Source organism: Periplaneta americana, chromosome 4 (assembly GCF_040183065.1).
Source record: "Periplaneta americana isolate PAMFEO1 chromosome 4, P.americana_PAMFEO1_priV1, whole genome shotgun sequence".
NCBI classification, from domain to species: Eukaryota; Metazoa; Arthropoda; class Insecta; order Blattodea; family Blattidae; genus Periplaneta; species Periplaneta americana.
In genome coordinates this window covers 42,929,669-42,957,078 of record NC_091120.1, presented here as the reverse complement: position 1 = coordinate 42,957,078, position 27,410 = coordinate 42,929,669, and the positions used below count along the sequence as shown (strand labels likewise).

Genomic DNA, 27,410 nt, shown 5'->3' with positions numbered 1-27,410 from the left:
GATTCGAATCCAAGTTACCAGCTTGAAAGCTGACGCCCTAAACGATGGGCAAGCGTTGCGCCTTCAGTAATTTATTGTGTTAAAAAAAAGACTCGCCCTAGTTCAGAAGTTTTTTTATGTATGTGGGAAGTACTGAAACTGGATTTAGAGTGCATTTCTCCCTTATTTGAGATGTCATTGGATGGGGTGAGCCAGGCGACAGGATGGAAATTGTCAACAGCATGACGCAGGCGCATTTCGTGCAATTTCCCCTCCAGCAGGACATCCATAAGGAGAGAGCACTGTTCTCAGTCGCCCCTTCGAAGGGGCAGGGAGCAGACGGTGTTAGAGCTGAGCGGTTGAGCTTATCGTAGCGGCTTATCATCGCATGCATGTTGAGCGAGACAACAGACTCGAATACAGCTGTTCGTCGTTCAATTCGTTATGGCGATAATCGTGACACGGTAAATTGTTTTACGAGAACATTGTTTTCCAATTGTTGAGACTTCACGAGATTATAATATTCAAATGTATTACAAATAGACCAAGTTGTGTGTTGCTTCTCCAGTTGATGCATCACATAAACATTGCCTGAAACCTGACTGCTCGTAGTAAACATGGGAGCCAACCAATCAGGACGCAACGTGGAAAGAAGCTCATTGGATGAGGAAGGTTAGTGTTTATAATTATTATGTCAACAGAATAGTGGCGTACATTTAAGGAAACTAGTTTGTTATTAATTGTATTGATATTCCGACTTCATTCGAGTTTCGAAAAGCTAAAATAAAATTCTTAACGGTCACGTGGTTTTAGGAGATGTTATTTATTCGTAGGATCAGATCTGATGTAGACTAACTTGTTGCATTGCCATTGATGTTGAATAGTGTCCAAAAACGAAGATGCGAAATATAAAACGTTTGTACGTTGTTTATTATAACTTAGAAAGTTCTTTTAGAGATTTTATTAAAGTGGATTTAACTACAATGGCTTAAGACATGTATTACTTCGCTACATTGAAACAGTTGCAATCCCATTTTATATTAGACTACGTTGTATTTCTTTCAGTCAATTGTCCTAAGACAGGTTGGAACTTCGTAAGTGACAGCAATAACGCATCACTCATGAAGCAATTAAGCCAGGAGATATTGGGGAGTAGGGTGACTAGTAATAATATAAACCAATATTTTTAAGAATTCGATTAACCTTTGTAAACTTCCCTGGGGTTTTCAATCCTGCAGGGGAAATAATTTGGATATTGCAGCGTAATTTGCATATTTTTAGTTGGTTATTTAACGACGCTATATCAACTACTAGGTTATTTAGCGTCGAGGGAATTAGTGATAACGGGATGGTATTTGACGAGATGAGGCCGAGGATTCGCCATAGATTACCTGCCATTCGCTTTACGGTTGGGAAAACCTCGGAAAAAACCAAGCCAAGTAATCAATCCAAGCGAGAATCGAACCTGCGCAACTCCGGGTCGGTACAAAGCGCCTCAGCCGACTGAGCTACGCCAGTACGCCGGTTGCTGTTTCCATCTTTCATACCAGGAGCGTTATGAAAAGGTGTTCTTCACACTAACACAGTGGTTCCAAAAGTGGGGGTCGTGTGAAGAGATGAGAGTGTCGCGAGTGATTTACTACATAAAATAGAAGAACACCTCACTAACATACATTTGTTTTGTATTTAGAAACATACACATAAACAACGTTGAACATAAATAGCAAAACATTTTTCCGTATTTGTAAAGCAAACAATAATTAGCCTACTGCGATAAATGTTTTTCAGAAATAGCTTCTGAAACCTGAACTCTGTATTCGATACACACAGTGATATCATTTTTAAGTTCAAGAAGATTTCTCGCTTCTGTTTTGATGACAATCATAAACGAGAAATTTATTTTGTATAAATACAAGGTTACAAATATGCCTATTATACAAAATTTAAGAGCGACTTTGCAAGCTCGTGGTATTCTTGCATTCTTTCGATCCAAATCTGATTTACGCTTTTGTGAAGAAATTGTCTAGTTCCAGCATTCCATCAATACGTACAAATTTCAGCCAGTTTCTTTGTCATATATATATAATTTTAGCCAGTTGAATGGAACTGTCTAAAAACAGATTCAGTATTCGTCTGTGACTATCGCAGTAGTTTTCAGTTTCTTCCGGAAACGCTTCAAAACTGTTATTTAATATTGTGTAAACTTAATTTAGTACGTATCCGCAAAAACAAATTCAGTATTTCGTCGGCTTAGAGCCTTAGAGTGTAAACCTGCTAACCGCCAAAAAGAAAATTTTACAAGGGAAGCAAAAAAACTTAGTTTCAATTAAAGGCTGGTTTACAATAAACCGGGAACGAGAACCAGAAAGAAAACGAGAAGCAGAGGACGTGAATATGAAAATTTTTGATTCACAATAAACCGAGAACGTAGACGACTATGCATATCGATATGCATGTTAATAACGATATGTAAAGTCGATATTACGCATTCTGATGTTATTTGTGTATAAATGATCAATGGCGTTCTTTCATGAGTACAAGGCAGCCAACATAAACACAGGTTAACCAATTTCGAAATTTCAACTGAAACATTTCATTAGGTACGGTACTATAAATATGCCCATGCATCTTTATTATCACAACCTATTTTAAGTCTACCATGACGTAAAATAATTAGAGAAGAAACATTTGTAATAGAACAAAAATGAACACAACAGTAGTTATTGAATTGAAGCATGAATATGTAGTGTGTAATACAACCAATACAGTAATAAAATATTATTCACTTACGATCGGTGTTCAAAGATGCAGCTATTTCTCATCTTTATACGAGGCGCGCCACTTATCGTAAACGTGAGGATTTTCCTCAACACTCAATATTAGAATCTCATCAAATAAAACTTGCTTCATGATGCAAAGCACAGAACAAAATAATGCATAGGTTATGTCACGGTCTTTTTGCTACAAAATATACGACGACAAAATAGCTTTTAGATGGCAATAGAATGAATCTAGTGGGCTGTGCTCGGAAACGTGAACGCCGAAGTTGAAACTTGGCCAACTCTCCGTTCCCGTTCCCGGGCTCCGGCAAGTTTTTCATTAATTGTGAATGCTCATATTTAAATGTACACATTTTAACAATTTTACCGTTTTCGTTTTCGTTTCGATTCTCGTTTCCGGTTTATTGTGAACCAGCCTTAACTCTGAAACTTTAGAACCAAATCCAAAGTACAGATACAAATGCCACCTGTACTTTGGATTTGGTCCTAAAGTTTCAGAGTTAGTTTTTTGCTTCCCTTGTAAAATTTTCTTTTTCGCGCTTAGCGGTTTACACTCTAAGCCGACGAATTTTGTCGTAAACTTATAATACGTACCGGTAATTAATTTTTTCGTGAGATCTTTAATACACTGAAATTAATGAAATTGATTTTTGTCGAATTATGTCGGCCAGAATAAAGTTTCTTTATAAACCGTTAGATAACATAACAAGCATCATTTTCCATTTGTATTGAACTATTACCGCAGTGCCTTGGCGGCAATAGTTTGAATACTAAAAATAATTTTTATGTGTCACTGTTACACCACATACGCCTAATTGTACTTTGGGTGGTACCCACTGCTTTTGATTAAAATTATTGTTATTTTTTATTTCACAGGAATTTGTATTTTTCGAATGGGGCTAAGTACTGCTACGGTAGTGGGGGGGGGGTCGCAAACAAGGGAGTTCATCAGCTGAGCGCAAGAGAAAATTTGACCTGAACTGAATGCATCAGTTGAGCGCGGCGGTCAATTTTGGGATGCATCAGATGAGCGCGGCGGTCAGTTTTGGGATGCATCAGTTGAGCGCGGCGGTCAGTTTTGGGATGCATCAGTTGAGCGCGGCGGTCAGTTTTGGGATGCATCAGTTGAGCGCGGCGGTCAGTTTTGGGATGCATCAGTTGAGCGCGGCGGTCAGTTTTGGGATGCATCAGTTGAGCGCGGCGGTCAGTTTTGGGATGCATCAGTTGAGCAGATGCATCAGTTTAACACGAGCCGTAGTAATTTCCGTTTCTATTTTGTAGAGAGACTTAGGACTCTCTGTACATTGACAGGTATGATTAAAAACACTGCTCTCGTAAAAATACTCGTATCGATAACTTGGTACTTGTCAGAATTTAAATGCTCGTACCGATGACATAGTACTTCTCAGAGTTTAAAATGCTGATACCGTTAACTTGGTACTTGTTAGAGTTTTAAAATATTTGTTTGAGTGCCAGTAATGGATTGTTTAATATCTAGTTCACTTTCTTGGATAATAGTAGGCCACTCTCTGTAGGAAACCAATTCTAGTAATATTTCCGCGTCTATATTTACAAAGTAATTCTTCTATGTAAACTTACTGTTTCCTCCTTTTACTCATACGAGTATATGTAGGATTGGCTCTAACAGTATTTCCGTTGTCATTCATTTTAATATATGTACTAGTTTGTGTCTCAATAATGATTTGAAGAAACAAATGCATATGAGGATGCGCGCTATTAAAATTCAGAGAGAACATTTTGTGGAACGCCTTACATGCGTTATTAGTTCTGTGTGATTTAACACTATCGGAAGGCTATATTCCAGGGGGAAATAATGATACCAAATAATCAGCAAAGGCTGTGATACCTTCATTAACAGGTTGGTTGCTAAATAAATCTTCAACAAATGCATCTCCGACTTCATTTGGAGGAAGAAATGAAAGACCGAATACCCAGTGCAACCATTTACCGTTGTCATTATTGTTACCTTTATACTCATTAGGAAGCCCCAAGGACTGAATTCTTCTCCACCAAGCCTGACTTGATAAAATCTGCAACCTATTATTGATGAAGATGGCCACACATTACTTACGGCTTTATGAATAGCTACTTAGAAGTCGGCGACAATAAATGAAAGCTGAAATGTGTAGTTCAAAGTACAACAAATGTTTATTAACTCACGAAATAAATTCTCACGCGCTACGTTTCATCTCTAAGCCTAGGGAAAACTGACCCCGCGCTCAACTGATGCATTTTTAATCCTTTTGCGCTCAATTGATGTACACCCACAAACAAAATTCTCGCCAGAAAGCGGGCCGTGCTTTAAAAAAGGTTGGGAACTATTGCTAAGGCATATGACTCTGCTAAGAGGGAAGTTTTATATAATATTCTTATAGAAGTTGGTATTCCGAAGAAATGAGAAAAGTGTTTGTATTGGTTTCCCATATAACCTCCCAGAGTTTATCGGTTTAATTACTTTTCACCCTGTATAAATAATATTGGGGTGATCAACACCCCCAGTAATTATTTTGGGGTGCTCAAAATGCAAAGCACCTCCGAAGTCGGCGCCTTTGCCCACACCTATTGGCAATTAGACACAGGTATATATGAACGTTTCTACTTAACAGTTCACACTAGCATCCCTAAAATATTGACTATTCCTCTTGAATCATCCTGTCTGACATAGTACAGCTTGCTGAAAGTTTTAATGCGGATAGAGTATAGCTAGATGTTGTTTGTCACTTTACTCAGCTGGTTGAGCGATAGTGTTGCCATCTACCGGGAAATTAAGCTTGAAATGCAAAAACTCTCTTATTCCATTGAGTTTTAAAACAACCCCCAGAATTCAGATGAATGTCGACATTAGTGTATTCTTGCCTTCAACGCATGCGGGACAAACTAAAAAGCATCATCCATAACTCAATTTTGTCAAAAATTGGAGTTAGTGGGTTTTTTATCTCCCTGTCTCATACTGGATGTATGAATGTTTAAACACAAGAGCGAATCAGGAAATTTCATATCAACAGATGAATGCAGTGATATGTTTCGTATAATATACGAGGCGCATCCAGAAAGTAAGTTTCCCGATTTTTTCCCCTTGAAAGTAAACTTAATTAGCCGTGTCAATTGCGCATGCGTAACAGATCTATGACGTATCAATCATATGCCAGCCGGACAGGTCCCGCCTGGTGCCAGTAGCGTGGCAGCAGTGGTCCGAAATGGAAGCTCTTATTCCTTCTCCCGCCGCCGCATTGCGCCAATTGAAATTCATCGGCAGCTGTATCAGGTCTATGGGCCGAACATCATGAGTAAGCAGATGGTGCGTCGCTGGTGTAGGCAGTTTTCCGAAGGTCGTCAAAGTGTTCATGATGAAGAGCGCAGCGGGCGACCGTCCCTCATCAATGATGATCGTGTTGAGCTGGTGCGGCAGTGCATCATGGAGAACCGTCGCTTCACGATTACGGAGCTGAGCAGCCATTTTCCGCAGATATCGAGATCCTTGTTGCATGAGATTGTCACTAAGCACCTGCTGTTCAAAAAAGTGGGTGCCGGAAAACCTGACATCCGAACACAAAATGCAACGTTTAGGAGCAGCACTGACATTTCTGCAACGGTATCATGATGACGGCGACGAGTTCCTCGACAGGATCGTCACTGGCGATGAGACTTGGATTTTGCACTTCACCCCGGAAACCAAGCAGAAGTCAATGCATTGGCGGCATAGTGGATCTCCGTTCAGGACGAAATTCAAACAGACGCTGTCGGTACGGAAAGTGATGTGCACGGTGTTCTGGGATAGGAAGGGCACTCTGCTCGTTGACTTCCTTCCAAGAGGTGAAACAGTGAACGCTGACCGTTACTGTGAAACACTGCGAAAATTGCGACGTGCCATTCAAAACAAGAGGCGTGGAATGCTTACTGCAGGTGTTGTGCTCCTCCATGACAATGCTCGTCCACATACGGCTCGGCGCACAGCAACTGTTTTGACGGAATTTGGCTGGGAGTTGTTTGATCATCCACCCTACAGTCCTGATCTTGCTCCCAGCGATTTTCAAGTTTTCTTGCACCTCAAGAAATTCCTGTCCTCCGGTTAGCGTTTTGGCAACGACGAAGAGCTGAAGACGTCTGTCACACGCTGGTTCCATTCACAGGCGGCAGAGTTCTACGACAGAGGGATACACAAGTTGATCCCACGATACGACAAGTGTCTCAATTCTGATGGTGGCTATGTTGAAAAATAGCTGAAACATTGCTGTACCTGTTGCCAATAAATGTTTTCCTGAAAGTGTGTGTTCTTTTTTTTTTAAATAGGGAAACTTACTTTCTGGATGCGCCTCGTATATTAACACTACGTTTTGCGATGCATTTTACATGCATTGTAGGATTGTAGCATACATAGAAGGCGGTAGTTTTCATTACAACTCTAGAGCAGTTATTTGTAATATTTCAAAATACTTATATGAATTAAGTAAAATCAACTTTCAATCGTGGTGATAGTTTGCTGTAACGACGAGGAAAGACACTACCGTGCAAGAAATGAAATTGCTTGTTACTTTACGACATTTGCAAGGTTGTTAAATGGAGATTATTATTGTTTCGTAACTAACAAGATAAATGGAACAGACAGCAATGAATGACTACAGTTCACTTTGATGTTTGTCAATGGTGCGTTATCTGCGGTAACATACGCACGTAAATGTTTTGCGTCTGAATAACGCAGAGTCGATTGTATTCTGTTGCGAGTCCCATTAGCTGCGTGCGGCGGCAATGTTTCAGACTAACACCTGTTGGTTCGTATTCCACAAAGGAAACTTGCACATAATACGCTCCACATAAAAAGAACTGTTACGCAAAAGAGTGCGAACGTGATCACAGAGGCTGATGCATATTATCATGATACTCACAGTGTCGAGGTATTCATCTCCAGAGAACTGTACGACATTAAATTTGCCAACAATGAATGTAAACCAGCTTTCGTGTTAAATGTATAATTCAGTAGGAATATCACTTCTTATCCACAGCTCATACTGCTCAAGTAACATTATTTAATTCTTTGTTTTATATCTTCTTACGATGTTGGAAAATTCATCTTATTTTGTCTACTGCAGCGTATCTTGAACTTCTTCCATTGCGGAACCCCTTTTAATCTATAGTGTAACCTTCCGCGGAACCTTTTGTAATTCAATTTCTTCGTTTTGCTGTTACAGTGTTAATTAATTAATTAATTCATTCATTCATTCATTCACAGTGTTCTGCCCAAGGGTAGATCTTTCACTGCAAATCCAACATTCTCCAATCTTTCCTATTTTCTGCCTTCCTCTTTGTTTCTGCGTATGACCCATGTATCTTAATGCCGTATTTTATTTGATATCTTCTTCTGCCCCGAACTCTTCACCCGTTTACCATTTCTTCTAGTGCATCCTTCAGTAGACAATTGCTTCTTAGCCAGTGATCCAGCCAATTTCTTTTTCTCTTCCTGATCAGTTTCAGGATTACTCTTTCTTCACCCACTCTTTCCAACACAGCTTCGTTTGTTATTCTGTTTTTCCATTTCAAACGCTCCATTCTTCCCATATCCACATTTCAAGTGCTTCTAGTCTCTCTATCCTCTGATTGAGGTTCTGGCTGATATGTACCTCTATTATCAGACAGGACATCTCACTTGACGGTATGTGTCAGTGGAAGAACATTGTTTATAGATCTATGCATCTGAAGTCTGATTAGTGTAACATGTAGCTAATCGGCGATGTATGCAATGGAGGAGGAAAGGAACTGGTCACCCTACTTCATTATCTCCTGGCATAGTTGCCTCATATGTGGTGCTTTTTGGTATCACTTGTGAGGTTCAGACCTGTATTAGGACAGTTGACTAAACAAAAATAACTAATCTCTTGTCTTCACTTTGTCATAATGTCCATGTTTCTGCCTCACAATGCTACACTTCACACAAAACACTTCACTAGTCTCTTCGTCAGTTCTTTTTCCTGAGGTCCGCAGAAGATGCTCCTATGAGCATGGTCTTCGTCTTATTTGCATTTATCTTCATTCCATACTGCTCACAGCTGTCATTTAGCTCCAGTAGCATATCCATTAGTATCCTTCCTCTTCTGTTAACAACGCCATATCATCAGCAAATTTTATGCACTTTATTCTTCTTCCTCCTACTATCAGTTCTCCAATGTTCTGAAAACAGTTCTTTATTAAGTTCTCCAAGTAGATTTTGAACAGGGTAGGTGATAAAGAGGATCCTTGACGTACTCCTCTCCCTATTTCACTTCCTTCTGACATTTCTTCTCCTATCCTGACTTTGATTCGTTTCGTATAAAGGTTACTGAACAGCCTTCTCTCTCTCTAGTCCACACCAACTTTCTCTAGGATCCCCATCAGTTTATTCCAATCTACTCTATCAAACTCCTTTTCTAGGTCCAAAAATACTATATATTCTTCTCTAGGTATCTTTCGCCGATTGTTCGTAGCAGTCCAATTGCATCCCTCGTACCTTTTCCCTTCCTGAAGCCAAACTGCTTTTCTTCCAACTGTTCTTCCATCTTAGAATACAAACGTCGATTCAGTATTCTTATTATTTTTATTATAATTTTTTATTCTTTTTGTTATTTGGAAATTTTAGATGGCATTCATTAGATGAAACGTCAAACTCCAGAAATAATAATGATAACATTGTAGCTGTGAACTGCGTATAACGATGGTGCATCTGTTATTTAAAAATTAAGTGGATAGCGAGCGCGTTAACAACAGTGGTGTCCACACCTGTGGAGTAACGGTCAGCGCGTCTGGCAGCGAAACCAGGTGGCCCGGGTTCGAATCCCGGTCAGGGCAAGTTACCTGGTTGAGGTTTTTTCCGGCGTTTTCCCTCAATCCAGTAACTTTCGGTGCTGGACCTCGGACTCATTTCACCGACATTATCACCTTCATTTCATTCAGACGCTAAATTACCTTAGATGTTGATACAGCGTCGTAAAATAACCCAATAAAATAAAATAAACTACAGTGGTCGGGGTTGCCAGCTTGGTGAGTTAGTAGGCTATCAAATCTATAGACAATTTAATTTTTAGTCCTGTGATTTTAAGCATATTGAGCGATGCCGGGAAATGTCAAGAAGACAGCTCGCAGGAGGATAATGTCACAACTGCAAAGAATAAGAAGTTCTAGATAGGTACTGATGACTCTTACAAGACGATTTTTCACATTACTTTTACATAATTCTGGTATAATTGTTTATATTACCTGTTGTTTATATATGACGTGGCATATGTCTGCCATTGAATTTTTTAAGCAAGTTGGAAGATGAACATTTATCCTTTTTAGCACATGGATAATAGAATATACAGGGACATCATTTTATTTTTACTTCAGTTTTTATTGTACCTGAGTTTTTGAATGTATTTCACTCCCACTGCCTCTACTAGCAAACTTCCAACCCTTCTCCACACAGAACCAAGCATATACAGTCAAAGTCGCCTTAAGGTCATAGTAAACACAAACAGTACTGAGTGAGTATAGTATGTTCCAGAAATATGTTCGCGTTTTCCAGTGACGAAAGAGCTTTCAATATTGAATCATATTTTTGCACAGATACTGTCGTCCGTTTGCCTACATCGCATCCTGGTTTTCCCCACCCGCTTCTGCTGGCCCTCTGTAAAGGCTAGTGGTTGGGCTGTCTTAGCTCTTATCTGAAAACATTAATTTCTGTTAGGAATTGGACGTCTACGTAATATTATACAACTGTTTAAAATAACTTAAATAAAAGGGGCTCGTTAATTAATTGTCATGTGATTTCCCTACTTTCTACAACCTTGCGACAAAGCACTTGGACGGACAGTAGATAGCATGTCTGAGTAATTTTATCTTTTCGGATCGGGCAGTAGTGAAGACTGAATTTACAGTACGTAAGGTACTCTTTCATAGAGTAGGTACAGAATTGTTTCAACATGAGTTACTAGTACGAAGGACGAAACTGGTAATTGGAATTAGGTACAATAGTCTTTAGCGCGATAATATTAAAAAAAGAACTGGAGCCTGTATCGAAATGAACGGCCACCATTTTTAAAATTGTGTTTAAATATCCATATTATGATTATTTTGCAATTTAACTTCATTCCCTATATTGCACGCTAATGTGCTGTAGACAGTATAATATACACTGCATAATGAATACGTCCGAATGGATAGTTCATTTCGTGAGTAAAAACACTTATTGTTAATACTGTACTGTATTTTGATTGCAGAAAAACCTAATGAAAATTATCAAACTCAAAATCGCGATATTTTCTACTTTACGTAAATGGATGAACTACTTTTCTTCCCTCCTGTACCTAGTAAAGTGATTTGTTTGCATTTTACGCGAGTATCATCGAACTCCAGTCGTGGAAGGGGGCAGCAAACGGTGTTTCCGGTTAATCCAAAGGTATAGCCAGGTTAATATTAGAAATGCTAGTAAAAATAAAATGATGTCCCTGTACTTTTCTGCAGGTTTCTGTGCTCAATAACATTTTTTTAAATTTAAAATTGAGAGGCGAACGGCTTATACCTAGTATACGCGTATGTGAAAAAAAAGCGCGTCTGAAGTGAGCAGCAGTCAAGGTTGTGCTGCAGGAAGAAAATACATTGTGTGTGTGGTCGTGTTCACATATCACTTTCAGACGAAACAGGAACAAGAGGAGGAAGTGGTGCACGGGAACGTGAAACGATACAAACACACACAATCCTACAGACACTTGTGACCTTGTGCAGTGCAGGAATGATGTAGAGATAGCTGTGGTTTTCTGCTAAAGAAGATATTCATTTGCATTCATTTGTTCTCCCAGAAAACTCCGAAGAGATGTTTTTAGACATTCATTTCCGTAGACCTACTTACAAGAGAATTTAAATTCATGCAAGTACATTTTTCTTTCCGAACTTAATATGATTCATAAGATCTATTATGCAGCAAGTCCAAAATAATAATTGTTTTTGAGAAATAGACACGTTTGAAATTGTGTGAGATGACAGTCCAGCTTACTTTATAGCCGTACTAAAAAACTTCACTTATACAGAATGTCCTGGAAAAAAGTGCTAATATTTAGAGAGACGATAGTATGCATCAAAACAAGAAATAAAACATTCATTGATTGTGGTTCGCGTTAACACTGTTTAAAAAACTTAAAATTGTTTAACGACACGTTAAAGGTGTTAAAATTTTTAAAAAAGGTTATGTACCTTAGACAGACGGCCCGTTTCGACGCCGGTGCTGCGTCATCTTCAGTGTCATACGAACTACTGTACAGGACACTGACACTGAAGATAACGCAGCACCGGCGTCGAAATGGGCCGTCCGTCTAAGGTACATAACATTTTTTTAAAATGTTGACACTTTTAACGTGTCAGACAATTTTAAGTTTTTTAAGAAATAAAAGTTATATAAACAAGGGTCCTAAAATTAATATTTTTCTTAGAAATGAGCAAATGTTTACCCATAGGCGAAGAGAGAACAGTTTCCTTGGGAAGGGAAAAGCAAAACCATAGAATTCCGATGTAAAAAGGTTATGGGAGACCGTCTCTCCCCGTTATAGCTTGATCGTGGTACAGTATATCGGAATATGATCATTTAATAAAGGTATTTTCGGAGGGCATATTTCTTCCAGTGTTACATCTATATCCGCGATGTTTCGGACCGAGATGTATAGGGCTTGAGCTGTAGGTCTACTACAAATTACAATAGGGACTAACTTAAAATAATCTCCCTATTTTTCTCTGTCATACACAAACACATGTATACTAAGCAACAGTGCTAACAGAAACTTTTCTATCTGAAGCTTACCTTCCTGAAGATATCATTTGAAGTGTAGGCCTGAATTCTAATTATTTTACTTAATCTCTCATCTTTAAGTTTACACATTATACCGGGATCACTTTTCTTTTTTCTACATTTTTCTACAACATGTTATTCATATTTCTCCAAGTGGCGACCTGAACACCCACCTGCAAACTTCTAACACATGAGTACAGGCTCTTACAAAAGAAACATTACAGTGCTTCCATTCCTCAAACGAAGTATAGAAAATTGTATACATTCAGAAATTTAAAATAAATGTTATAGTCTAGACATATGATCTGAAGACATTAATTCGTCAATTTAAGCACAGAAACTTGATCATAAAGAAAAGCAAGAGAAACCTTTTGAATTCAATGTTTTCTAACGTTAATATAAAAAAAAAGAGTTCAGACAAGTTTCTGGGGACACGCCTCCCCATAATTCCGCCTATGTGTTTACCATCACTGTAAGAGCAGCATATCCGTATAGGCCAGTTTCTATCTGATGCTTTTCCAATTCACTGCGGGCTAAAGCAGGGAGATGCACTATCACCTTTACTTTTTAACTTCGCTTTAGAAAATGCCATTAGAAAAGTTCAGGATAACAGGCAGGGTTTGGAATTGAACGGGTTACATCAGCTTCTTGTCTATGCGGATGACGTGAATATGTTAGGAGAAAATCCACAAACGATTAGGGGAGACACGGGAATTTTACTGGAAGCAAGTAAAGCGATCGGTTTGGAAGTAAATCCCGAAAAGACAAAGTATATGAGTATGTCTCGTGACCAGAATATTGTACGAAATGGAAATATAAAAATTGGAGATTTATCCTTCGAAGGGATGGAAAAAATTCAAATATCTTGGAGCAACAGTAACAAATATAAATGACACTCGGGAGGAAATTAAACGCAGAATAAATATGGGAAATGCGTGTTATTATTCGGTTGAGAAGCTTTTATCATCTAGTCTGCTGTCAAAAAATCTGAAAGTTAGAATTTATGAAACAGTTATATTACCGGTTGTTCTGTATGGTTGTGAAACTTGGACTCTCACTCTGAGAGAGGAACATAGGTTAAGGGTGTTTGAGAATAAGGTGCTTAGGAAAATATTTGGGGCTAAGCGGGATGAAGTTACAGGAGAATGGAGAAAGTTACACAATGCAGAACTGAACGCATTGTATTCTTCACCTGACATAATTAGGAACATTAAATCCTGACGTTTGAGATGGCAGGGCATGTAGCACGTATGGGCGAATCCAGAAATGCATATAGAGTGTTAGTTGGGAGACCGGAGGGAAAAAGACCTTTGGGGAGGCCGAGACGTAGATGGGAGGATAATATTAAAATGGATTTGAGAGAGGTGGGATATGATGATAGAGACTGGATTAATGTTGCACAGGATAGGGACCGATGGCGGGCTTATGTGAGGGCGGCAATGAACCTTCGGGTTCCTTAAAAGCCATTTGTAAGTAAGTAAGTAAAGTAAGTAAGAGCAGCATATCTTCCACTGTGAGCTCTTTGGCAAGAGGAAACGGAATGCAACCGTTTGTCACTACGTTACACAGCATACCTTTGTATCAAGAGGACGCTTAAACAGACGGCACTACGTTAGAGCACTACTGCAGTCAGATAAGTTAGTTTCGAATCTGTTGAATAGGAGCTTGTAAGAGCAGCTTATCTATTATGTACTGTGAGCTCTTGGGCAAGAAACAAAACATGCTCCTATTCAACACATACGAAACTAACTTACCTGCAATAGTACGATTACGAACTCTAACATATACCGTCTGCTTAAGCGTCCTCTTGATAGAAACACAAAAGTATGCTGTGTAATACAATGCCATTATAGTTACTTACGTAGTGTAATACGCCGAAGTTGACTTAATATAAAATGTCAGCATACATGCCAAACTTGGAGTTAGGCCACAAAGGGAAAAACACTGGAGGAGAGTAATTTCAAAGGCATATTGGTTCCGTTAAGTTCAATGTTAATTGAAAAATGAGTTCTATTCAGTCAATACTTCACATAAAACATAATAAAACATGTTATAACAACTTTTAAACATATTTAAAAACAAACGTTTTCGCCAATTTTGATTGGCATCTTCAGGTCGTGTAGGTCGAATGGAACATGTCATAAAAAGTGAACACTTGGTATATGACGTTAAAAACCAAAGTTACAACTGTAATATCACTTAAAACAGAGAATAGAACATAGCAAAAAGCCACCACTATGTGTGTAGAATCACTGTGTTGAAAGAGGCGTATGTGAACCAAGAGAACAGCAAAACTCTTCTGTCATTGCCGATACAGTTTTCAAGATAGATTTGAAGATGCTACGAAAAACTGCTTGAAAACTGTATCGGCAATGACAGAAGAGTTTTTCTGTTCTCTTGGTTCACATACGCCTCTTTCAACACAGTGATTCTACACACATAGTGGTGGCTTTTTGCTATGTTCTATTCTCTGTTTTTAAGTGATATTACAGTTGTAACTTTGGTTTTTAACGTCATATACCAAGTGTTCACTTTTTATAACATGTTCCATTCGACCTACACGACCTGAAGATGCCAATCAAAATTGGCGAAAACGTTTGTTTTTAAATCTGTTTAAAAGTTGTTATAACATATTTTATTGTGTTTTATGTTAAGTATTGACTGAATAGAACTCATTTTTCAATTAACTGGAGGAGAGGGTTCGATCCGGTGCTGTGGATTGAACTTCGGCGTAGCTCAATGGTGAGAGCGCTTGGCACGTAGAATCAAGGATCCGGGTTCGATCCCCGGCGCCGGAGCGAATTTTTCTCCTCTAATATTAATACTGGGTAGAAAACTAAAGTTCATCTTATTTTTGTGCACAGTAACTGATTTCATTTTTGAATGATAGTTCAAGAAAGTCTTGTAAAGAGTAATATCGCTTGCAACATGTTGTGGTAACTGAATTGTTGCAAAACGCGCAAAATGTTATCGAGTTAGAATGTGCAATGGTATGAAATTTACAGTATTTATTTATTTAATTATTTTTGTGTTTTGCTCTTAAAATAAACACGTGAGAGGGAAATTTTGTAATCTTTTCTGTAACTAATTTTATAATGTGTAATTATTTTGCTGGGCTGAAATTGCAAGCATACTGTTTAAGGATTTAAGCGCAGAAATTAAAGAATGCTTCAGAAAGCGCAATTAATTTCAAGCCTGTGAAATGTTGGCCGCTGTTGCCAGCTGTTGAATAATGAAAACGGGGGAGGGTGCTTGTTGCGAACGCAAACACGGGCGCCATCACCTTTATGCCCTGCTTTCTGGTACAAGTTCTCAAGTCGAAGGGAAGCAAGAACTCATTGAGCGCGCACGAAATAGAGGCTTCCATCACTTTTTACACTACACTCTCATTTGCATTGTAGAGCGGTGGTGGACGATCTTACCGGCTACTGTGGGGCTCAATCCAGCGTCTAAACAAGTAATATAACGTGAAAAACGCTATCCTGGCAAATATTTTATAATACATTATCTGTTTTAATGACGAGCGTATAGAAACGCTTCAGAGTAACGTTGGGAATGTAACAAGAGTTTAACCCCTTTCTCGCTAACATCGTAAACTTAGATTAAAGCTGAGAACACACAACCGGCCTCGCCTCGAGGCGAAACATGGAGAAATCTCGAGTTCATCTCATCAGGATGAGAAAATAACATTTCGCACAAGAAATGAGTTATGAGAATGCAGAAAATTTGAATTTAACATTTTTTTAAGAATAGATTAATTTAAACAGAAATGAACGGTAAGTCGTAATACTATTTATATACTGTGTAATGCATTTTAGCTCTCAAAGGACGGATGTTTAAATATCATTTTCTTTGTGGAAGAAAGACTGAAAAACATTCTTCTTGTTCCCCGCATAATTGGCCATCAGTGTAACTCAAAGATAACGAGCTAGATTCTTGATATCGTCGGCTTAGAGTGTAAACCTGCTAACCGCCAAATAGAAAATTTTACAAGGGAAGCAAAAAACAGTTTAAATCAACTCTGAAACTTTAGGACCAAATTCAAAGTACAGGTGGCATTTGCTTCCCTTGTAAAATTTTCTTTTGGCGGTTAGCAGGTTTACACTCTAAGCCGACGATATGAAGCTGTGAAGCGTGGGTTCAAATTCCGTTTAGACAGGTGATATGATTTCCCCCCCCCCCCAGATTTTAGATAAGTATAAGTTAATATAAAGTGGAGACGGGTAAATAAGAATGAAGAGACGGGTAAATAACGAAGAGACGCGTAAATAAGAAGGAAGGGACCGGTAAATAAGAACGAAGGGACGGGTAAATAAGAATGAAGAGACTGGTAAATAACGAAGAGACGCGTAAATAAGAAAGAAGGGACCGGTAAATAAGAACGAAGGGACGGGTAAATAAGAATGAAGAGACTGGTAAATAACGAAGAGACGCGTAAATAAGAAGGAAGGGACCGGTAAATAAGAATGAAGAGACGGGTAAATAAGAAGGAAGGGACCGGTAAATAAGAACGAAGGGGTAAATAAGAATGAAGAGACGGGTAAATAAGAACGAAGAGACCGATAAATAACGAAGAGACGCGTAAATAAGAAGGAAGGGACCGGTAAATAAGAACGAAGGGACGGGTAAATAAGAATGAAGAGACGGGTAAATAAGAAGGAAGGGACCGGTAAATAAGAACGAAGGGACCGGTAAATAAGAATGAAGGGACCGGTAATTAAGAACGAAGGGACGGGTAAATAAGAACGAAGAAACGCGTAAATAAGAAGGAAGGGACCGGTAAATAAGAACGAAGGGACGGGTAAATAAGAACGAAGAAACGCGTAAATAAGAAGGAAGGGACCGGTAAATAAGAACGAAGGGACCGGTAAATAAGAATGAAGAGACGGGTAAATAACGAAGAGACGCGTAAATAAGAAGGAAGGGACCGGTAAATAAGAACGAAGGGACGGGTAAATAAGAATGAAGAGACGGGTAAATAAGAAGGAAGGGACCGGTAATTAAGAACGAAGGAACGGGTAAATAAGAACGAAGAAACGCGTAAATAAGAAGGAAGGGACCGGTAAATAAGAACGAAGGGACGGGTAAATAAGAATGAAGAGACGGGTAAATAAGAAGGAAGGGACCGGTAATTAAGAACGAAGGGACGGGTAAATAAGAACGAAGAAACTCGTAAATAAGAAGGAAGGGACCGGTAAATAAGAACGAAGGGACGGGTAAATAAGAATGAAGAGACGGGTAAATAAGAAGGAAGGGACCGGTAAATAAGAACGAAGGGACGGGTAAATAAGAATGAAGAGACGGGTAAATAAGAAGGAAGGGACCAGTAATTAAGAACGAAGGGACGGGTAAATAAGAACGAAGAAACGCGTAAATAAGAAGGAAGGGACCGGTAAATAAGAACGAAGGGGTAAATAAGAACGAAGAGACGGGTAAATATGAACGAAGGGACGGGTAAATATGAACGAAGGGACGGGTAAATAAGAACGAAGAGACGGCTAAATAAGAACAAAGGGACGGGTAAATAAGAACGAAGAGACGGGTAAATAAGAACGAAGAAGGCGGTTAAATAGAGAGTGGAGGGGCGGTTATATAAGTGAACATATAAGTAAAAAGATGAACAAAGAAGTGAAAAGATAAACAAAAGAAAGTAAAAAGTAAGAAAATGAATAAGTAAATGAATGAATGAACAAATGAATGAAAGAATAAATGAATGAATGAAAAAATAATAAATAAATAAATAAATAAATAAATAAATAAATAAATAAATAAATAAATAAATAAATAAATAAATAAATAAATAAGTAGATAAGTAAATGAGTGAATGAATGAGTGAGTGAGTGAGTGAGTGAATGAATGAATGAATGAATGAATGAATGAATCTCAGAAACTTCTCATACGTTTCTTCGCCTAGATGAGGACCGACAGCAATATTTCCTAGGTTTTCATATGAAAAATTAACTAGAAGCCTCTCTCTCTCCAAGTGCTATATAATTTTTGACTCACGTTTGTAGCTCAGCTGGCAGAGCTCGCTTATGTCAACCGCGGACAAAGTTCAAATCCTGACGTTGAGAAATTATAATTTGTAGTGAACAAAGCCAAGGTTTTGAGGCTTTCCTCTTATTATTTTTCACTTCATTTCACAAAACTCTCCACAATTCCCCGTTTATTACCATCTCAGTTTCGAGTAACGAGACACTGCTTGCGTTTGTGCTGCTTCGAATCGGTCGTTCGCCATGGTAGTTGGATTCTAGATTTCTCACATATCTGTAGAGTGGTAATGGGGACTCTAAGGATATCACCACTGACTGGAAGAATACTCAGGTGGGTCTATGTCACGAGTTTCGGCAGGGAGAGAGTTGTATAATAACTGGATTGGAATGAGTAGAGTTCCGGATAGTGGAGCAGGCTTAGTCGGAAAGCACAATCGGAACGTAACTCATTCCATCGTGGGTGCACAAAAAGATTACTTCGGATGAAGTACCAGATACCAAGACCGCCATTCACAATATTTTTTATTTTAGTAGGTTATTTTACGACGCTTTATGAACATCTTAGGTTATTTAGTGTCTGAATGAGGTGAAGTTGAAAACACCGGTGAAATGAGTCTGGGGTCCAGCACCGAAAGTTACCCAGTATTTGCTCAAATTGAGTTGAGAGAAAACCTCAATCAGGTAACTTGCCCCGACCGGGAATTGAACTCGGGCCACCTGGTTTCGCGGCGCCAACCGTTACTCTACAGGTGTGGACCCTATTCACAATATAATAGTTTCTAGATCAATATTGATATTAGTTATTATTTTAAATAATTCCCGACATTTATATGTACGCTATGGAGTCTAACATTTCCGTTGATGTGTTACAATTATCTCTTTTCCACTACCCGCACAGTTCTTTTGATCCTTAGAAGGGCTGTCAGCTACATTTCTGTATATTGTTTAATAACCTTGCTGTCTTCGTCCTTACAAATCCCGCATGATATTGTAATTCCTTCCCCCTCAACGAAACAAATATTCACAAGGATTACAGTCTCTGGTTAAAAAATTAGAATGATTTTTCTACCAGTATATTTCAAATATAGGCTACAGACTGATCTGTTTGGGAAGATATTCTTCTTCTTTCTCTCAGTTTAACCTCTCCCTTCTAGGTGCATTTACAGACCCACGCCACCCGGGCCTTACAGGGCCGCCACCTGTCGGGAGAGGTATTAAGCCATGGATCACATACATACTTTTTTGACCACACAAGGATATGGAGGGCCTCCCCGGATGAGGGATCAGCTCAATGCCAGGGCCACCTCCGATACAACACAAACATTTAAGACATTACACATCATTCACTCACACATAATATGAAAGGATTAAGGGAAGGATCGCCGTCCATTGTCGGACTTTCAAGAGGTACAATCCCGGCATTTGCCTGGAAATAACTGAGGAAACCATGGAAAACCTCAGTTAGGATTGCCGGCCCCTGGGATCGAACCCCGGACCTCCCGAATGCGAGGCCAGCCCTCTACCACGCCGCTAGCCCGCTCGGGTTGGGAAGATAATAAATAAAGTATTTATAAAAATTCTATCAGGAGAGATGCAAAGTTGTTTGTTTCAATATGATGTTAAAACATTGGAGTTTTGTATAATTATTTTTACGAATAAAGATATCAGATTATTTCTTAGCAACAACTGAATAAACAAAATGCTGTCTACTGCAAGGCAACGAGTTAAATTCTTGTTGTGTTGCGTAGAATTTGAAAGTGTAACACCAGTTCAACGTCATATTCGCCTAGAGGATGGTGTTCGGAGAGCTTCGAATTAAAAGTCGATAATGTTATGTATCGCACGTGTGAAGAAAGTGGACATGTTTTATTAACCCTCAAAAGGGCTAACGATATAGTTCCAGGACGACTTGCGACATACCTATATACAGTAGAACCCCGTTTAATTAATTAATTATAATTTATTTAACGACTCTCGCAACTGCCGAGGTTGTATCAGCGTCGCCGGTGGCAGGGGTCCGACTGTAGAAGGCGCCGTCTTGAATCACGAAGTGGTTACTTACGATTATCATATTACTATGAGTAGTAGTAGTAGTAGCAGTAGCAGTAGCAGCAGCAGCAGCTAAAAAGGGCGCGTCAGCTGCTGTGGCTATTTGCGCCCTTATCTAAAAATTCGCCATAAAACAAAGGCACAAATAATACAACAATCAGAGAGCTAAAAGAACTAAAAAACGTTGTCACGGTAAAACGTGGTATACAAATGCAGTACACACAAGGTGATTTCTAAACATCATAAAAGCGAGCAGTCCTACGACCTTAGGTAGTGTTCAAAACGAGCCAATAAGATAATAAAACTAAGGGCACTAGAGTTAAATTGTATATCACATTTCAAAAACAATAAAATATTATAAAATATTCGATGTAGAGGGTCCGAAATGTCAACTATGTAAAATCAAATATAAAACAACAAATGCAACCTCCGGATGTAAAGGGTCCGGAGGATAAGTAAAACGGGTCAATAAAAAACTAAATCACCTTATCCAGTCCTGTATTCGATAAAAATCTCAGAACTGCATTTGTACAATTAAAATCATTTCCAATATTACTATGATGTACCGAAGTAGCCTAAATACGATATTTCCGCGCAGGAATTCTGAATTACCATATGGTGAAGAATGGGTAGAACGGCGCCATGTTCCGTCGGTCCCCGGCCACTTAGTCACTCGTAATGAGTGCATCTCTGTACCTACACAGAGTTGGGCATTGTGCCACTGTCACATATTATATGACACCATGAGGGTAGGCCACCAAAGGGGAACAGAGAGGTAGAACTTAAACTGAGAAGGATTCAATCCGGCATCGGAACTGGAATCCGGTGTGACCTAGTGGATAAAGCGTCAGCACGTAGAGCTGGAAACCCGGTTTCGAGTCGGTGCCGGAGAGAATTTTTCTCCGTTCTACCCGTCCTTCTCAGTATATTTCTTGCCTGTGTTTCGGTGGGTGAAGTAATGTTACAAATGCAAGAATGAATGTTATGTTTTAGGTGACTACGTCTTTATTGGAGGAAAAAACTGTAGCCTATAAATATAGCATTTTTGGTGTAACGGGAAGCAGTGACGTCATGCAGTGATAAGATAATAGCTCAGTAGTGTTGTCGACTATATTAGGTACAGGAGGAAGTGACGTCACGTATTGAACAAACAAAAGTATAGAACGAGTGAAGGGCTGGCTATCCTAACTTAGGTTTTTCGTGGTGTTTCAAGTCTCTCCAGGGGAATACAGGGCTAGTATCAAATACAAGTGCCATGACCCGACTCCTCCCCAATCCTCATTAGTTCATTATCCTTTCATAATTACTAATCATCTGTCATTCTATCCCTATAATCTCCCGTTCACAGGTTTGCCACCTGCCTAATGGAGAAGTGCACTCGGCAGAACTGTGCCCGATGGGTGCGAACGGTAAACAAATGTCAGAATAATGAATGAATACATAAATGAATGAATAAATGCAGTAGATAAATACATGAAAAATGAATGAATGGATGAATAAATAAATAAATAAATACATATATGGAAAATAAATAGATAAATACATGGGAATTAAATACATGGAAAATAAATAAATACATGGGTATAAATAAATATATGGAATATAAATAAATAAATAAATAAACACGTGGAAAATAAGTATATGGAAAATAAATAAATAAATAAATGGAAAATAAATAGATAAATACATGGGAATTAAATACATGGAAAATAAATAAATACATGGGTATAAATAAATATATGGAATATAAATAAATAAATAAACACGTGGAAAATAAGTACATGGAAAATAAAGAAATAAATGAATAAATAAATGGAAAATAAATAGATAAATACATGGGAAATAAATGCAGGGAAAATAAATAAATACATGGGAAATAAATAAATAAATAGACAAATAAATGGAAAATAAATAAATAAACACATGGAAAATAAGTACATGGAAAATAAATAAGTAAATAAATAAATACATACATGGAAAATAAATAAACAAATAAATAAATTAATAATTACATGGAAAATAAATAAATGAATGAATGAATAAATAAATACATGGAATATAAATAAATAAATGGAAAATAAATAAGTACATGGAAAATAAGTACATGGAAAATAAATAAGCAAATAAATAATAATACATGGAAAATAAATAAATGAATAAATAAATACATGGAAAATAAATAAATAAATGTATGAATGAATAAATAAATAAATAAATAAATAAATAAATGAGGGGAATAAACAAATAAATAAATGAGAAAAATAAATAAACGGAATAAACAAATAAATAAATATATGAAAAAATAAATAAGTGAAAAAGTAAACGACTGAAACAAATGAACTAGTGAACGAATGAATAAAAAATAAACGAAAAAAAATGTAAAAATGAATGACTGAATGAACAAATCTACAATAGGGTTTTATATTAATATAATTTAGTTTTCATAATCATTGAATTTCCATTGAGGGTGGAAGTGCATAATATAGCGAAATTTATAAACTTGTACTTGCTATTTGGGAAAAGGAAATTGTACCAGAAGAATGGAAGGAGTCCATAATTGTACCTATTTTTAAAAAGGGGGACAAAACCAACTTTTGTTGGAATATCACTTTTGTTGACGTCGTACAAAATTTTGTCCAATATTCTTTTGAGAAGATTAACTCCGTACGTAGATGAAATTATTGGGGATCATCAGTGCGATTTTCGGCGTAATAGATCGACTATTGATCAGATTTTTTGTATTCGACAGATAATGGAGAAAAAATGGGAGTATAAGGGTACAGTACATCAGTTATTCATAGATTTCAAAAAGGCATATGACTCGGTTAAGAGGGAAGTATTATATGATATTCTTATTGAATTTGGTATTCCCAAGAAACTAGTTCGATTAATTAAAATGTGTCTCAGTGAATCATACAGCAGAGTCCGTATAGATCAGTTTCTATCTGATGCTTTTCCAATTCACAACGGGCTAAAGCAGGGAGATGCACTATCACCTTTACTTTTTAACTTCGCTCTAGAATATGCCATTAGGAAAGTTCAGGATAACAGGCAGGGTTTGGAATTGAACGGGTTACATCAGCTTCTTGTCTATGCAGATGACGTGAATATGTTAGGAGAAAATACACAAACGATTAGGGAAAACACGGGAATTTTACTTGAAACAAGTAAAGCTATCGGTTTGGAAGTAAATCCCGAAAAGACGAAGTATATGATTATGTCTCGTGACCAGAATATTGTACGAAATGGAAATATAACAATTGGAGATTTATCCTTCGAAGAGGTGGAAAAATTCAAATATCTTGGAGCAACAGTAACAAATATAAATGACACTCGGGAGGAAATTAAACGCAGAATAAATATGGGAAATGCGTGTTATTATTCGGTTGAGAAGCTCTTATCATCCAGTCTGCTGTTCAAAAATCTGAAAGTTAGAATTTATAAAACAGTTATATTACCTGTTCTTCTGTATGGTTGTGAAACTTGGACTCTCACTCTGAGAGAGGAACATAGGTTAAGGGTGTTTGAGAATAAGGTGCTTAGGAAAATATTTGGGGCTAAGCGGGATGAAGTTACAGGAGAATGGAGAAAGTTACACAACACAGAACTGCACGCATTGTATCCTTCACCTAACATAATTAGGAACTTAAAATCCAGACGTTTGAGATGGGCAGGGCATGTAGCACGTATGGGCGAACCCAGAAATGCATATAGAGTGTTAGTTGGGAGACCGGAGGGAAAAAGACCTTTAGGGAGGCCGAGACGTAGATGGGAGGATAATATTAAAATGGATTTGAGGGAGGTGGGGTGTGATGATAGAGACTAGATTAATCTTGCACAGGATAGGGACCGATGGCGGGCTTATGTGAGGGCGGCAATGAACCTTCGGGTTCCTTAAAAGCCATTTGTAAGTAAGTAAGTAAGTAAGTAAGTAAGTAATCATTGAATTTAAATTTACACTTTATATCAAATTAACAAAGGAGGATGACTCCAAAAAATAAAGCCATGCGAGATTTGAAAATCCGCTGTCACAGTTTTATAAAATAATAAACACACAAAAGACTGAAACCAATTTTAATCACAAGATAACAATTTCTAACTTGATAATGTTAGCAACAATAACCAATTCAACAGAAACAAACATTAGTAATGTCTAGATTTTAATCGATTAGCGGACTTTGATCATGATACAAAAAATTATAGTTTTTATGGAGTTTTCTCAAATATAATGTGGCTGAAATGCATAAAAATATTCATAGGTGGACATAAAATCAACTCCAATTACAGATCAAATCGTCCCAGAATAAGGCGGGACGTTAAGGCTCCCACCTTTACAAACAATCTGCATTAAGAGTAGTAGGGATGCAAGCCTTTACCTCCTAAAAATGTCTCTGGTACTCATTTATATTGGAAGTTGAATAAATTTCAGGGTTAATAGCCCGATCGGAAGGATTAGATCAATAGAGAAAGTTCATGACCCCTTCAGTAATCGAACCCTCTATCTCCCAGCTTTGCAGCGTTTAACCATGGCGCTATCGCGAACAGCCATAAACTATTTATACATTGTTCAACTTCGTAGTTATAAACCAGCATAACTAATCGCGTGACTGAAACATGTAAAGAGATTAATATTGCAAAGTTTCTGTTGAGAACAATGTAAATTCTTTATTCCCGAAGTGAAGGGATGCCCTAAGTCTCTTTCTTCTCAAGTTTGTTTAGTAATAACTTAAAAAAGAAAAGAAAAATGCAGACTATTTTAATCTTGCTCAGTGCATATCCTTGTTTACGCTGAATATATTAGTATGCTAGGAGACTGTAAGCTGATCATAAAGAACAACAAAGGGTTTATATTAAAACTAATAAAGTTACGAGCACATAAGGGAGCGCTAAGGGAATAAGCAGGGTTTCGTGAACGGAATTTGGGGCACAATTAATGCACAAAAATTGCAGATTTGTCGTTGTTATAAAGTCGAAGTTAGAACACTTCGGAGAAAAAGGAAATAAATGTAAATAAAGCGAAGCAGGAAAATAAATTAAAATATACGGTGCTGTGAATACTTCCTACTGTTAAGTTTAATGTGAGAGAGATGCAGTATGGAAGACTTATGGTCAATTTCATTAACCGTGATCAAGACGAGTTGATCAGACTCAAAAGTGTACAAAATTGCAGTTTACAAGCATGCTGCTTCTGCCTTTTTTCTTTCTTTCAATATTTTGATTTCCGGCTTGTAACCAACGAGAATTTGGGGTTGAAAATTCCAGTGTAACAAAGGAAGAATTTGGTGGAAAGTGCACTGACTAGATTGCCAGGTAGGATGCCACGAAACCATATTACCGGTAGATTTCTTTGATCTTTTTCTCAATAGACAAATAACGTGGAAATACCAGATTCTACGAAGCAACATTCATATGAGGCACTATTATGCAAGTTAATATATGCACTAAATCCAGATAAAGGACATAATATGCAATATGAAATTCTAAATGCTATTAAATCTAAAATCTTGAAAATATGCATTATGCATGAATTTACTTTAAAAAAAGGCCAAAACATGCAAACATATGTACGAAAAAAATACGGTTATTAGGAATCGATATCATAAAATGAATATTAGCAAATTTTAACAATATATATTTTGATGTACCGAAGTATTCTTTCATCATATGATGACGCAGAATATCTGCATGGAAATATCATATGTACGTCGGTACATCAAAATATATATGATATGCGTAATAAATCACTTTGTGATTTAAGACGGCGCCTATACCGTCGGATCCCGGCCAACCAGTCACTCATTCGAGTGCACCTCAACACATGTATGGACTTCGGTCCTGCGTTCATAGACATCTATGACGTAATGCAGAGGGCGGCCACTAGAGGGAACCCAGGAGATGGAGCTTAATCTGAGACGATTCTAACCGGCGTGGGGGTTGTATCCGGCGTGGCTTAGTGGATAAAGCATCAGCACGTAGAGCTGAAAACCCGGGTTCAAATCCCGGCGCCGGAGAGAATTTTTCTCCGTTCCATCAATCTTTCATCAAAGTTTAACAAGCTTATACAGGGACATAATTTTATTTTTACTTCAATTTTTATTGTACCTGAGTTTTTGAATGTACTTCACTCCCACTCCTCTTACTAGAACCAAGGCCGCGTATGCAGTCAAAGTTGTCTTACGGTCATAATAAACAGTACTGAGTTAGTGAGAAGGCCTATAGTACGTTCCAGAAATATATTCGCGTTTTCTAGTGACGAAAGAGCTTGCAATATTGAATCATATTTTAGCACAAGTACTGTTGTCCGTTTGCCTACGTCGCATCCCGGTTTCCCCCACCCGCTCCTGCTCGCCCCTCTGTAAAGGCTAGTGGCTGAGCTGTCTTAGCTCTTTTCTGAAAACATTAATTTCTGTTAGAAATTGGACGTCTACGTAATATTACACAACTGTTTAAAATAACTTAAATAAAAGGGTCTCGTTAAGTAATTAACTGTCACGTGATTTCCCCCCTTTCTACGACCCTGCGACGTAACTACTTGGATGGACAGTAGATAGTATGTCTGAGTAATTTTATCTTTTCGGATCGGGCAGAAGTGAAGATTGAATTTATAGTACGTAAGGTACTCTTTTATAGAGTAGGTACAGAATTATTTCAACATGAGTTACTGGTACGAAAGACGAAACTGGTAATTGGAATTGGATGCAATAGTCTATAGTGCGATAATATGCACATTAGAACTGAAGCCTGTATCGAAATGAACGGACACCATTTTCAAAAATGTGTTTAAATATCCATATTATGATTATT

At 37.9% G+C, this 27,410-nt stretch overlaps 1 protein-coding gene across 1 annotated transcript in view; it reads left to right on the top strand.

Moving 5' to 3' along the window:
• Positions 1-290: 290 nt before the first annotated feature.
• Positions 291-27,410, top strand: part of LOC138697768 (serine/threonine-protein kinase 32B) — a 413,746-nt gene continuing 386,626 nt past the window's right edge. The window contains exon 1 of the mRNA XM_069823257.1: positions 291-651. Within this exon, the coding sequence (XP_069679358.1) occupies positions 597-651 (55 nt within the window). The 5' untranslated portion in view covers positions 291-596. The remainder of the gene's footprint in view (positions 652-27,410) is intronic.